Genomic DNA, 15,628 nt, shown 5'->3' with positions numbered 1-15,628 from the left:
TGGACCTCTTGGGTCAGCAAGTGGCGGTACTGAGGGACAGGCCTGCGCCACAAACATCACCTCCAACTCCCTTTGGTGGGCCGCAGAATGACAGCTCACCATCCTCCCCTGTGCCTCCAGAGAGGGGTGAGTCCTCAGACCCCACTGGCCCTGCAGCAGGGCCCCCCTCCCAAGCGATGAAGGGGCAGTCCTAAGAAGACCCTGGTAGTATCTGGAGGCAAAGCACCCGCCAAACGCCAGTCACGGAGCCAGCCCTGATGGCAACCCTCTTCACCACTGCATTGCCTTTTTAGGCTGTCCTTCCCCACACTGCCTTGTGAATGGCATCTGCCTGTTGGACTGGGTCACCACATCAATGTGGTGACTACTCAATTATCTCATTTACCATCACTTTCAACTCACTGCTCCACCACCACCTCAATGGAAATGTCCCCCCTCACATGTCACCATTGTAAATAAAAAAAAGCTCACAAACATGTTGTTGTGTCTGCTCCGTCATAAGTGCAGGATGTACGGTCTACAACATGACCACAATGTACTAGGAGTATGGACTGTATGTAGGCAAGGAGAAGTTGAGGCACCTAGAGAAACAAAACATAACAACATTTACTGTTCTGGGTGTGGCATCACAGACATCACACAACACCTACCATCAAGAGAAGCCAGCATGCACATGTTACAATGGGCAACAAGTGTCAACATATGCGTCCTGTAGCTGTTCTCAAATTACCTGTCCCAGATACATTGCCAACCACTGCTGAGTCTACAACTGGCTGCTGTCACAATTCCCACATACCCCTTCACGACAACAGCAATATCATCAGACAATGGCTATGTTGTACATTGTCACCCACCGTCACTTGAAGTAGCGGGTGATGAGCTGTTGACGCAGGTAAACACCTTCCACCTCTCCACTGTGCTCATCACGGGAAACAGGTTGGTTTGCAGGTGGGGGCCTTGGGTCCTCCTCATCATCCAGGAGCAGGGGAATCTCCTTGCGAATGGCTCGGTTGTGGAGCATGCAGCATGCCACTTCAATCTGACACACCTTCCTGGGCGAGTATGCCAGTGCACCTCTGGTCTTGTCTAGGCAGCGGAAACGTGACTTGAGCAGACCAAAAATACGCTCCACCACACGACGTGTCCTACCATGGGTGGTGCATGGCAAGGGTACACGACACAAGGGCTCCAAGGCAGTTTCACCTACCACCCCGACTCCCATTCCAAGCCCAGTGAAGCAGGGGAAGGAGGGCACTGTAGGGGTCACACCTGGTAAACAAGGGACAGAGGGGCAAAGGCGAAGCCAGGGGAATCGTTCCGCTGGATTCAGCACATCCCCAGAGGGAGTGCCAGCGTCTTCACCTGATGCAGCTTCATTGGAGAGTGTGCCTGTTGTGTCCACACCACTTTTCAATAATCCCAAGACTGGGAAGCCATTTAGAACCCCCAAGTGGAAAGGCACCCCTCCACAATCTCCCAGCCACACTGTGTCTCATGTCAGCAGGACTCCACCTCCACGTGCCACTAAACCACCTGGTCCAAGCAGCCCTCTTTCTTGCCATGCCACTGATAGCTCTACCTCAGCTGGGCCGCTCTCTCCCCAGTCAAGTGCTCCAACTGTCCCCGGCACACAGCCAGCTCCCAGTCCACCTGACAGCCAAGTCTCAGTGTTAGTCACCCTCAAATACCTGTCTCTTACACAGGTGGGCATGTACTGCCCATTGTTACCCCCTGACTGTGTTGCTGTTCATGTTAAGGTACAGTTGTACACCTTGCATGTGTGGCTTCTCATGGACATGCTCTGCACTTTTTCCTGGACACTGGCCTTGCTGTTTAGCCATTGCCTGTGCATATTCTCATGGACATGCTCTGCACTTTTCCCTGGACACTGGCCTGGCTGTTTTGCCCTTGCCTGTGCAGATTCTCACATACTTACTCTGCACTTTTCCCTGGACACTGGACTGGCTGTTTTGCCCTTGCCTGTTCATATTCTCATGCACATACTCTGCATTTTGTCAGTGTCCTTACTGAATGAAGTTATTTTTCTCTGTGTTTGTATTTTACTGTGCCACATGGTCTGTGTGGCACTTCCACATAGTCTATGTTTTAGCTCACTTACTCTATTATTTGCAGGGGTGACACAGACTTCAGTGCTTCCTGACCCAGATACTTGTGGGGGCAATGACGTCACTTTCTAATGGAAAGCAGTTGTCATTTTCTTACTTTGTTCATGTTGGCTATGTTATACACATGTCAGGTTGCGGTGCACTGCCAGCACAGAGTGGGATTCTATCCACAGTATTGCAGGCAGGCTGGCCAGGGTCATCATGTATGTGTGTTCTTCCTTTATGTGTGCCCAGTGGTGTATGTGTGTGGTCATCTTGTGATGGCCAGTCATCCTAGTCCATGGCTTATTTCCCATGTGTGTTTTTGGATGGTCAGGAAGTGTGCAGTGAACAGGGGGTGAGTTTGTTGGGAGTGTTGATGTGTGCATGCTCCTGCATTGTCAAGTACACATGTGTCACCCAGGTGTTGTATGCCTGTTGTTTTTATTGTTCAGCCCTGTGGATGTGGTTGTGTGCCTATGTGTGAGTTGTATGCTTTGCACTGTGCAGTGTGTTGGTGTGTCCTTGCAGTTTTGTCTGACTCCTACGTGTTGTTTTTGTCACTTGTGAGTATGCAGAGTGTGTGACTGGAAAGTCAGTGTTGTGTTTTGTTGATCATCCATGTATCTGGTTACTGTTTGTGGTGACTGTGCAGACCTGCTGCTCCACACTGCCATTGTGGTTGTGTTCTCTCATGCATTGCTGTCACATTGTGCCTGCTTGACTCCAGTGTGGCATGTTCTGTGTGGTGCCATACCATCACCTATCTGTACTTCAGGTGCCTAACCATTGTGGCTCTGCACTCCCTCCATTTGTGTATGGTACACTCCTGCCATGTCCCTTACTGACATGCAGTACACTTCAATTAGATTTCAGCTGTCCCCTTGGTTTTCATGTGTGTGTGCCTCCCCATCACATCATTTGAGTCACTGTGCTTTGTGGTGCAGTTCTTTGGCCAGGATCAATGTGTCACTCAGGGCATTGCCCATATGGGTTGTATGTGATGTTCTTGTGCTGTTTGGCGGTCATGGTTGCACATCTGAAGTTCAACTGTGTGTGCTGCCTAATCCTCTGGTCAAGTTGTTTCCACCTTTGTGTCCCAGACTTGTGCATCTGTTGGTGTTGTGTTGTATGTATGTGTGTTGGTTGTGGTATTGCTTCACTTCCTGGGTGTGCTGTTGTCTTAGTGCTGCGTTGATTGTTGTTGTGTGGGTTGCTATTCTGTCACTCATGGCTGTGTGTGGCTGTTATGCTTGGTGTGCACACACTGCTTGTTGTGCATGCAGTGCTGTGTGTGTATGTTGCCTTGCCATTGCCTGTTGTGCATCCCCTGGTGTCGTGCTGTGTTTTCTATGTGATTCATTTGCCGGTGCATCAGTTGTTTGTTTAATGTGGCTGTGTTGTTCTGTGATGGTGCACTTTTTGTGTGTGTTGTGGTATGTTGTTTGTGCATTGTTCCTGACTGATGAGGTGGTGCACTCCTGTTGTGTCTAGGCTCCCATTGCCTTTACACATGTTTGCTGCACAGGGCATGTCTGTTGTTGTTGTGGTTCTGTTGGGTTATGTGTTTGTTGTTTTTGTGCAGACATTTGTTCTGGCATCCCTGTGTGTGTGTGTAATGTTTGTGGCTTCCCCCAGGGTGTGTGATTGTGTGTGCATAGACTGGCAAGTATTGCCAGCCTTTTGTGTGTTTGACACTGGTGGTGTGTGCTGCTGGTGTGAGGGAGGTTATAAGTGTACATTTCTTCTAGTGTTTGGCAGTCATAGAGTGTGTCAAAGGGCCCTGTGTATTGTGCTGCTGGTGTACTCCTGTGAAGTAGTTATATACAAGTGTGGCTGTTCACAGTTTGACTTCAGGGCCTCCCTTTCATCCTTGTGCCTATACATGGTTTGCCTTGCTGTCTCCCTGTGTTGTTGCACTGTGATATCTGTGGTTGGAATTCACTGACTGAACCGACACACCTGTGCTTTGATGGTCTGAGTGTTTTGTTCTCTGTTCCATGTCTTGCATGTGATGCACACTTGTGTGTTGTGTGTCTCCATGGCCTTCCATTTGTGTGTGGCCCGCTTCGGCTTTCCTATTTGTTGTGCTCCATTGCTGTTGGCATGTGGGGTGTATATGTGTCTGTGTGTCAGTCTGGGGTATGTATGAGTGGCTATGCAGGCTGTGTTTGCTCCTTGTATGTGTTCATTTGGTGCTCATACTCATTTTTGTTTCCCTGAGTGGGGTGTTATTGTGGTGTATACGTTTCCCTGGCCCTGTGCTACTGGGCTGTGTGTTGTGTACCTGTGCAACCACTCCGACAGTGGCTGTCTCCCTGGTTGTTTGTTGCGTGGTGCAGGTTGTGGCTTGACCTGTCTTGTTGTTGTGCATGGGGGTGCACAGGAGGGGCACATGGCATGTGCCTTCATGGGGTGTGCTTATGCGTGGTGAGAGGAGGTGTGGCCCTGTGGTCTTTGTGCCCTGCCCATGCCTGGCCCTGCCTTCTGCATTGTGCGCATGTATTCCCTTGCCTTCCCTGCTGCAGTTACGTGAGGACTTCATTCCGTATGACGGTGCATCTCCATTGGCTCCCACCACCACAGTGGCAGGTGCACTTTGATGGCGGTGCGCGTCACACCGGTGCGGACGGGAAATTGACTATATTTTGCCATACTAATATGGCGGACGTGAGTACCGCTGCTCGTGGGCAGAAACATACATTTTTCCACACCGCCAGCACTGCGGTGGTGCCACTGCCGGTCATCCTAATGGACCCCTTAATGTTCTTCCAGACTCGACACATTGGCCCCCTTAAGGGTCATCCTCCATGTAGCAACACACCTCATACAGGGACCTGAAGAAAAAGGACTACATAACCTGCATCCTAATGAAACACCGAATGAAACACCACTATCTCCCCTTGCCAGCTCGTACCATTTTCAAGACTAACTGCACAATTACAAGGCCATCACGACTAACACACACAATTATTTTCCAGATAAGCTTTCCATCACAGGCTGCTTACGGCATACCTGAAGCCAGTGACAGACCCTAAAAGACAGACCAAAACATGCAAAAAAAGGAAAAAACAAGGCAATGGACCTTCTACTTCTATGTACCCAGGATCTTAAACAACATTCGTTTATCCATTAGGCTAACCCCAACCATGCTCACATTTAGGAAAGAGCCAAAGAGCATTTCTTCAACAACACAACAATACAGCATAGTAAAAGCTTACTACTCATAACCCAGCTACTCCTCCAAATGCTTTTGACTGAATCTTTGCCTTTGACCCTGCACAGTACTATGCTACCTCTGGCCTAAGTTCACGCTATACAAATACTACATGTGGACATAAATACATACAGCTAAACATATCATGAGCCTACTGTTCTGGTTGTTCGTTTTGTCTAAGACCTGAGTGCTAGCCATTGTTATGCTTTTTCTATCTCTATTACCGGGAAAAACCACTGGCCTTATTGAAAGAAAGACAGAATGGGTCTTACTGAGAGAAAGTTAGAATGACATTATAGCATTGCCCTGTAGCTTGGTGAATACACGATGGGTGGTGTAATCAATCTGCCATCAAAAACCTTCAGTCTGAAAGAGGCTGACAATGCTGCAACCAATTTGAACCCAATTTTGATCCTGGGGAAAATATCCAAATTGATGCAAAATGCATTTACTCACTCATCTGTATATTAGTAAAGGTGAAGTGTCACATCCATAGCAATTTGATAACCATATACAAATATACAGTTCACCCTAACATAAGACACACTTTCATGTATGTATGTAAATGGTATTTTTGTAGCGCAAATCTAGACAAATAGCAGCAGCACTGACCATGGTCAAAGGCAAGCTTAAAGTCAATGAGTAAATTGAGAGGAAGCTGAGTTGAGGACGGTAATGCATCATGCGTAATGATGTTTAAAGAGGTGGCTCTTCATATTATTCCTAAATTGGAACAGAGTTTGGGCGGTCATGATGGGTTCAGGAATGTTGTTCCAGATCCTGGGTAAATAGCTGGAAAGGTCTGATTATATGTTTTTTTACAACGCATATCCTATGGAAATGTTGACCGCCACCTCCTGGGCCTTTATTCATTATGTGTGGGGGCACGCAGCCCCGGTGACCGCTTCTTCCCTGGAGCTTCTAAAAAAATGTGTGGTGGGGCTCCTGCCCCGCCACGCTGCCCCAGGGACTGCCACCTCACTGGAGTATTCTTTAATATGGATAGAGGAGCCTAGCAGGCCCTTCCAAGCCCCAGGGACCGTCACCTCCCTGGGGCTTAAATTGAATTTAAAAAAGTGTCCTGCCCCCCCATACTGCCCCAGACCGCCACCTCCCCGGGGCACTAAATATTCAAATACGGGGGTCCGTTGTGGACCCCTGGGCCCCGGAGACCACGCCCTCCCAGGGCTTTAAACACTTGGGAAGGGGGCCCTCCTCCAGGACTCCTTGATGGCCCTGGGGACCGCCACCCCCCAGGGCTGACTCCTGCAATGTCCCGGGGTGCCCAACCCTGGGACATTACTGTTTGCTATGGCTGCCACAGCAAACAATGCTTTGGTTTTTGGAAGCGAGAGCAGGAAACCTGCACTATACAGAAATACCTACAATATAACTGCTGGTTGTTTCTGGAATTGTACTGGATGTGGTTTACTCTTTTGGTACTCTGTTCCGTGACTCGTCTAAGATCGGCTCTGTTACCTTTGACACACTTTCTCTCAAGATGTAAACCCCTTTGTCTTAAGTAACTTGCAGCCTTAACCCAGCCCCAATGACATATTGTATTTCCCCTCCTTAGCCCCAGTCCATTGGCCCAAGCAGCACAGAGTAAAAATACATTTCTTTTGCAGGCAACTGAAAACGGACGTCATTCTGACACCTACATATATTTCGAATTATCAGGGGGGCAGTTTCAAAATGCAGGAGGTAGCACTACAGGGTCCTCTTGCATTATCTTGCGATCCTTTGCGTCCAACTCCCTATTAGTAAGATTGTAAAATGGACACAGTTGTTTCTATTTGTAGTATTTGCATATGATATTTGGAGACTATTCCTGCTGTGTTCCCATTCCACACCCACAAGCATCTCCATCTCTAAACCCTGCAGCGCTTGGGACAGGGCCGGCTGCTACAGTGAAGCCAAGGCCTCCAACCCCCCTCTGTTCTGCACAAATGCATTTCTCTTCAGTGCCCCCCACCCTGGGGCACCTGGTACTAGTTTTTAAAGTGCCATCAATGTTCATACACGTTTCCAGTTATTTTTGAAGAAAAGGCAAGGGTTACTCTTGGTCATTTGAAACTAGTTCTTGTACACCCAGACTTGCTCAGCAGCCCCTACTGCTGGTTGGCACTGGGATAGCAGGCAGCAACTGCAGCCTGATAAACAACAGTAGGCTCTGACAAAGCCTGCCTGGTAACAGGAGTGCAGACTTTCCAGGAAAGCATACATTTTCTTCACAAAAACACACGCTTTGCACAATACACTAAAACATATGCTTTGTACAATATGCAACCCTCTCCTTTCAAAATCTAGACCTCCAATCAATGATAGTGTATCCAGAGCTCTCTAAATATGGGTGTAGTAAATATCCATTACATTACAAAAATGGATGGCTTGATCCCCCCACACACACACGTTAAAATAGTAATATCAGTAACTGTTACTTAAATGCAAATGGGTTGTGAAATGTTCAACACTATTAACCAACGTAGTCTTTTCAGGTACACAAAATTGTATAAAATTGCCTTTTTTGTGGTTATCTCCATGTTTGGGCGATGTAAGAGACGGGTGGATGCGAGGTACGCACTTGTAACATATAGAAACCAATAGAAAGGTGTGTAGGTGTTTCCCTGGAAGTACAGACCCCCGCGTGCACACAAGTGTTTTATCTACAACAATGCGTGAGGTTTACCTACAAGAGTGTGCATGTTTTTTGTGTGTTTCTTTCTTCTTTATACCTATGAGAACTGTCAGGAATTAGATTATGAGAACTCTTCAGCAGTGGATGAGTTAACCACACAATAATCGATATTGGAAGGTTGCCTTTCCTAGACATTGACGTTTTGCAGAGTGGTCGCCTTATTCCCATAAACTGGAACCCATTTCCGATAGAGATGGGGAAGTGGCAGAGACCTGCTCTGGCCCATCAGGAAATTGCCCGGCAGGTCAGTGCGCCTTGCCTCTTCTTTGCATCCCACTGCACCAGGCAGCAGCAGGGATGGTTCTTGTCTCATTTGCACTACACTGGTGCTGAGCAGCGAGCACTGCACCCAGTGAGGAACAAAGGATGCGTGGCCGGAACAGCAGAGACAGCTGGTGCCACCCTGAAGGCAGACCGAGGAGGGAAAGACGACCCAGGGACAACAGTTTAGTGTAGCACAACAAAAGAAACTTCTTAAAACTGTCACTGATCTGTTCCTCGGTGGCGCCCTGTCCATATATGTACGTATTCAATTACCAAAAAACTAAGCACACACTGAGCCGCGAGGACACTGCGGTCACCAATGTGACACATAGCTGTAAGATTACCCCCCCCCCTTAAAACAAGCGTTCGCCAGGCACGTCATAACTTTATGATGCAAAGCGCCAGCGCAGATACTGACACACTAAAAATTATGAATATGCTGGCTCACAAAGAGTCGATCATGCACCTGGTGACACAAGCAAGTTATTTTAAAATTCCGCTCTTGCGGGTGTATTAATGTACATTAAGCACAATAAAGCACTGTTACTTCCACGGACACAAAAGCACTGACCCACCACGCTGCTATGACAAAATCTAATGCCAGACCAATTGAACAGCACTCACATCCTTTCCTGCCAAGCCCCACAGTCTGCCGGAACACCTGTGTTCTCCCTGTGACCCCTTGTGCCTCTGAGCTCTCTGCCTTCCTGCTGCCTTCCTGCTGCCAACCAATCACAGAGCTGTCTGGTGCATGCTCCAGGCGTGAAGGCAGCGTTGTTGCAGGAAGCCCTGAGCACTGGCTCGGGTGCTTCACAGCTGTCGTGAAGACTTTTCTTATCTGCTTGTTAAATAAACAAGCAGATAAGAAAAGTCTTCACAACAGCTGTGAAGCAGGCGAGCCAGTCCAGGTGGGCTGGACCAAAAAGCCAAATGGAGGCAATGAAAAACCCTCCTTTACAATGAGAAGCCAGCGTTTACCATAAACGCTGATGCTACCCAATGGAAAAGAGGGGTGGGGCTTAAAGCACTCTTCTCAAACTCCTCTCTTACAAAATCTTTCACGGAGGCAGTGCAGCGCTTTGCGCTGCAACGCACGCCAGACCTAAAAACAAGTTACATTTTACATGCTAAAAATACCAATGTAATCAATGGGTATCTTTTATCGCTGATAAAGAATTCCAAGGTGTTACTGGGATTTTCTACGCAGCAGTTTATTATTTGCTGCCCAGCAGCCCATGTCCCAGTACATGTATGTGGTCAACTGGGTGGAGCATGAGCAATGAATTTGTGAAAAGCTTTCATACAATCCTGCAGCAAAGACTCTGTCCTGCTACAACCTCTGAAATTCAAAACATCACTCTCTCGAAGGCAATAATTTTCTGGCTCTGCTCCAACAGTCTAGAACTTCCTTCATAACCATTTAAAAATGTCACATGACATGCTCTCCTTAAGGAAGCATCTCAAGATGTTCCTATAAAAAAAATCATTTGTCTGTCAATAAGTAAGAAAACTGCTCCCTTTCTCAGTTCGTGCCTATGGTTCCTTCCCGGATGCATAGCATTTAGCCTCATTACTGGCGTATCATATAACTACTTATTTGTATCCAACACAGGACCTCCTTTCACCAACCCCCACCACCTCATGGTTACTCTTTTGTTTGATATGATGTTAAATTGAGGCATATTATCTTACTTAATATGCAGTTATTGTTATAATGTACACTATAGAAAAACACTGTAAATAAAATAAAATATATACAAATCCTGCATTGACAGTAGGCGGTGGACAGTGAAGGTGGAGAGGAATCCATTTTCTCTTTCTTTGAGTGGGATGGCCGTCTTTGTTTTCTGCTAGCATGCCTTCACTTCTGTTGTCTGCCACCATCCTTCAGAGCATTCTGACTGGCCTCGGATGGATTTTCATTACCTCTGACTAAGTATACAAGCATTGGCAAAGCCAAAATTTCTGACCTTGGAATGCTCGTGAAATGGTTAAGTATATTTAACGTATGCCACAAAATGAAAATGGAAATAGAAAACCGAAAGCCATATAAAAGTGGTCACAACATGCTTGCAAAGTAAAAAAAATAATACGTTCACTCATGCAGCTGTTTTATGATTGATTTTTCTTTTAGAAAAACAAGTGTGAGTTGCGCAATGAATTTTACCACTTTTTACTTTTACTTTTATTGACGGTGACAACAAGATATCATCACTCAAAAAGCACTAACAATGTAGCCAGATAGTATGTCACAATACAATGTAAACACTGTAAAATCAACTTTTAGACAGGAGTGAGGAAAAATTCAACGGCCAGTCCTAATATTAGCATATTACCTGGTATTACTGATGACTGTTTATAGTTATCACTTTAGACAAGAAGGTTAAAACACTTAATAGCATTTGTTTACTTTAGAAAATGTTTTTTCATGGGATTAAACCCCTTGCCCGAGGAAAATCAACACTCAGAAAACAATAGACACGAGATAAAAGCATACAGTTTCTTCCATAACATACCAAAGTCCATGTGTTATTTCCTGTGGGTTTATATTTAACTTCACAATAGAGCTTCTTATATGTTTCCCGATTTTTTCCTTCTATGAACAATTCTGATGTGAATGTATTTAAAATCTCAACTTTGACGATAGCAGGTGGAGCAGGAACCACTAGAATACACATAACACAAGAGAGATAAGGTAAACTTAAAATAACAGACAGAGAGATGATACAGCTTCATAAATGCATTACCTGCTTCAAAACTTCACCAGATTTCAAATCGCATGAAGCCTTAAGGTGTATTTATTTAATCTCAGCAATGCCTAATGACAACATCTCATGTTTGGCTTAGAGAGAACAATGTTTGGGCTACTGCCTCAAATTCTAATGGTATTATCCAATCTAATAGTATTCAGTTTCTGACTTCAGGAGAATGGAAGGCAGAGTCTGTATTGCTGGAATTCAAGCTTGTGACACACCGATCGCTAAACTTTGTATAGATGAGTATTCAACTCACTGAGCCATCTGCTCGACTTATTGATAGCCATTTTGCATGAGTATGCTTGTCAGAGCTCACATAGATTGATAACTTTTGTATCATGTTTGACAGAATTGATGCAGGGACTTTTGACCATATCACTAGAATGACACGTTGGAGTTTTCACTTCCAGATCCTTTCTTTCACAGACTGACCATGTACCAACCTTAGTAAGAACAATGGTGGTCCCAATTGCGAGTCAGGCAGAGCAGTATCTCTAGGTGAAATACTGCGCCACCTGATCATGACAGACCAGCTGTTTCTGCATCTGGTTTTCACAGGTGCGAAATCATCGGACCCAATTTTACCAGCCAGTAATGAGTGGTGGCCTGTACTTTTACCAGTGATGAAGCCAGGGGACCACACACATACACACACTCACTCCCACTCATGCATTCACACATGAAAGCACAGACACTCATCCATTCACAACACTCACTCACAAATATTCATGCATGCACCCACCAAACATTGAAAATAAAATCATACTTACCAGGCAACTCTGCCTCAGTGGTCCCAGAAGGGTTGGGCCTGTTGTCCTCCCTCACTTGCTTACCTAAGGTCAACCAGTGAGGGAAGGCAGCAGTCTCTTACTCATCACAGAGTGGAATTGAGTCAATGAGACTGCTTACCCCACCCCACTGTGTGACAAGGCTTAGCCCTGAAGCGCCCAGATCCAAGGCAATCTGTGACGGACAGGCTGAAAATATCAAGCCCACAAGAGCTGTGACTTCTTTAACCTGGCAAAGTTCAGCTAAGGCAGCCAGGAGTCTGCACATTTAGCGCATCTCTAGTTCCTGGCAGGCTCACCAGCAAAGAAAAAGAGTACCTGTCAGGCTGATCTTTGTTCAGTCTGACAGATATTCTTTAATTTTTATTTTTTCAATCCGACCAACAGATACAAAGCATACATTGATATATGACCCTGATCATGTTATACAGTTGACACATTAAGAAACATTGTTTTATTCATGTGAGCCAACATTGGGAACATTGTACAGGGATATACAGACAGACCTCGTGGGTCCTTTTGCCCCCTGCCTCCCTCCGTCCCACAGGTCCACGTCTACGTAACTGTCACAGGAGCGTAGAATCAGTTGTACACATCTGAGGTTGCGCTGCAACGGGACAACTGGACAACAGCCAGCCATTAAGTGTTTGCGTGTGTGTTCTGTAAGTATGTCGTCAGTGGCTCCTAGAAGTCTCTGGGTCTGGATGCCAGTGGTATCTCCTCAGCAAAGGCCTCCAATGTTGTCTTGCAGTATGTCATGTCTGTAATCCAGTCCTTGAATCGGGGTGGTCTCTTACTGCCCCATTTAGTCGCTATTCTGGGCTTCGGCAGCAGCAGCGCCACTACCAGGAACTTTCTGCGCCTGGCATGTTTAAGCTTGTGAATTCCCAGTATACACGTCTGAGGCGTGTTCGGGATAAGTTCAGCCAGCATGGTCTGCAGTACATCAGTGACAGCATGCCAGTAGGCTTGTAGGTCCCGACAGGACCACGCCGCATGCAAAAATTCTCCGACAGTTGAGCCACAGCGGCGGCAGCAGTCAGTGTCCCTAAGTCCCAATCGGTGTAGCCTTGCAGGCGTGTAGTAGGTCTGGTGTAGGAACTTAAAGTGTATTAATCGTAGATTACAATTAGACGTTAAGAGTGTGAGCTGCATGCAACTGTACTGCCAGTCTTGTTCGTCTACTGGGGTGTCCGGTAGTCTTTTCCATCTCTCTTTCGGTGCCTTAACCTCCTCTACCTGCTCTCATTGGGCCGTGTTATAAAGACATGGTACCAAATGACTGCGTGATAGCGCTATGAGCAGTGTCTGTAGTGACGCCAGTTGTTCTGGTTCCTCAGGGAACGTGCTGTATAGCACCCTCATGGCCGCCCGAAAGCGCAGGTATGCGAAGTGTTTCATCGGAGTCTGTCCAATTGAGAAACGTGTTATGTGGGAACGCCTTTCCCATGGTACGTAAGCCCATTTCCTCTAATAGTGTCTGCATTTTGGGCTCTTGCGTCACCGTGAGCTTAGGGTGTTGGGCTGTTGGGAGGGCCCGCGCATTTATCGGCAATTTATCTGCTCTGCGCGCCAGTGCATGCCACGCTCTTGAAGTGTTCTTCGCCGTGTGTATCGTGTCTTTTGGGGCTTAACGTATAGGTTCGGCAAGTAGCACCATCGTGCTCTACCGCAACGTGTGGCATGTAATCATGGGGCCGTGTCCAATAATGCGCATGTTGGGCTTGTGCACAAATGTAGTATAACTGTAAGTCAGGTACCTCAAAGCCGCCCAGATGATATGGCTGTGTCAGGATTTTCCAACTCACTCTGGCGGGACATCCGGCCCACGTCAGCTTTTGGAGCACCGAGCGCATTTTAGCGAAGAATGCATTGGACAGCCAATTAGGGACGTTCCAGAACAGATATAGGAATCTAGGAAGGATAATCATCTTCTGGAGAGCTATTCTATCTGCCATGGAGAGAGACAGTTTAATCCACCTATCCACTTGCTCTTCAAGTCTAGTTAGTGCCGTTCCGTAGTTTCCCTAATAACTATGTCTGGGTCCCTGTGGATCCATATCCCCAGGTACTTAACCGGATCAGTGCTCCATTTTAAGGGATAGTCTAACTCAGGGTCTGTGGTAGTGGTGGTGAGTGGGATCACCACCGACTTGTCCCAGTTGACACTGAGGCCGGCGTATTGCTCAAACTGAACATACTCTCTAATGAGCGGGTTTAGGTTCCTGCTCGGGTGTGTGGTGTAAAGGACCATATCATCTGCATACAATGAGATGCTAATCGGTCGCAGGGTGAATTGCAAAGCAGTGTCAGAGTGCCTCTGGCGGATCTTGCATAGTGTGGCTCCAGTATCAGGGCAAAAAACATGGAAGACTAAGGGCATCCATGCCTCGTGCCTCTAGTGATGGAGATGGGAGCTGAAGTTAGACCGTTAATACGAATTTGCGCCTTTGGTGCCGTGTACAGCAGGGAGATCCATTTCAAAAAAACGTTCAGGAAACCCCTTTTTGCGCAGGGTCACAAACATAAAACCCCATTCCACGGAGTCAAATGCCTTAGCGGCGTCCAATAGGGCCTCTGCCGCTGGCACTTCCGGATCCAACTGGTGATAGAGGGAAAACATCGTGCGGAGATTCTGAGCCGTGGACCGCGTTGGCATAAAGCCCGCTGGATCCGGCAAAATCAGGTTACATAGGAGTGGGTATATTCTATTCGCTATTATTTTTGCCAGAATCTTTGCGTCCATGTTAAGTAAGGAAAGGGGTCCATAGGATTCGCATTTCAGGTGGTCTTTGCCTGGTTTCGAAAGCAATACTAGTAGCGCCTCCATAAGTGTGTCCGGTAGTGAGCCCTCTTCGTACGCCTCTTCGAGCATTTCTGATAAGTGTGGGACCAGTATATCCTGGTATTCTTTATAAAACTCGCCCGGGAGGCCGTCTAGGCCATGGGCCTTGTTATTGGGAAGTGAGTTGAAAGCTTTAATTATTTCATCTTCGGATATCGGAAGGCAGAAATATTTTCTGTGGGTGTCGGACAGCCAGGCTAGTCCTATATCGTCTAGGTATTGCCATATGTCCGAGGTTGGGGGTGTTGCGCGCGCCATATATAATTGTGTATAAAATTCTGTAGAACTAGTCAATATAGACGGTGTGTCATATACGTGTGCGTCAGTTTTTTTATTCTGTGGTGTGTGTCATGGTGTGGGCAGGCCTAATTTTGTAGGATAAGGCCCGTCCAGACCTGCCTCCCTCACCATAGGTGCGCGCCACATATCTACGTGAGAGGTATTTTATTTCTTCGGCTGCAAATTCGTTGTATCTATCTATGTGTTGTCTTATCTTGGCTGGGATAGAGTCTGTTGGGCTCTCCTCGAACCTTCGCTCCAATACCTGTATGTCGCTTTCAATGTTCCCCAGTTGGGTATGGATGTCCCTCAGTATCCCCACATGTGTTCCAATGAAGTAACCCCACATGGTTACTTTAAATGCTTCCCACAGAGTTTTTGCACTCTGAACAGAGCCTGTGTTAAGTTCAAAGAAGCTCACTGTAGCCTGTCTCAGCCCCTCCCTGAATACCTGATCCTGTAGTGCAGTGTGTTTTAGTCTCCAAGTGAACTGTCTTGGTGTGTGTGTTGGGACTTCCAGTCTAAACAAGACCGGTGCGTGATCTGACAGTGTCTTGGGCATGTGCGCTACCTCTGTAGTCCAAGTGCAGGCGTCCTGCGTCACTAACCAATAATCAAGTCGACAACCATGTGGGGTGCATGGATGAAAAACACGTTCCCTCTAATTTATCCGGCT

General features: G+C 46.8%; 1 protein-coding gene across 1 annotated transcript in view; it reads right to left on the bottom strand.

Annotated features, from left to right (window-relative positions):
• LOC147747364 (interleukin-12 receptor subunit beta-2-like) overlaps positions 1 to 15,628 on the bottom strand; it is a 710,479-nt gene that overhangs the window by 406,042 nt on the left and 288,809 nt on the right. The window contains exon 6 of the mRNA XM_086936242.1: positions 10,801 to 10,949. Within this exon, the coding sequence (XP_086792368.1) occupies positions 10,801 to 10,949 (149 nt within the window). The remainder of the gene's footprint in view (positions 1 to 10,800; positions 10,950 to 15,628) is intronic.

Source organism: Lissotriton vulgaris, chromosome 1_1, assembly GCF_964263255.1.
Source record: "Lissotriton vulgaris chromosome 1_1, aLisVul1.2, whole genome shotgun sequence".
NCBI classification, from domain to species: domain Eukaryota; kingdom Metazoa; phylum Chordata; class Amphibia; order Caudata; family Salamandridae; genus Lissotriton; species Lissotriton vulgaris.
This window is presented reverse-complemented; position numbering and strand designations above follow the sequence as displayed.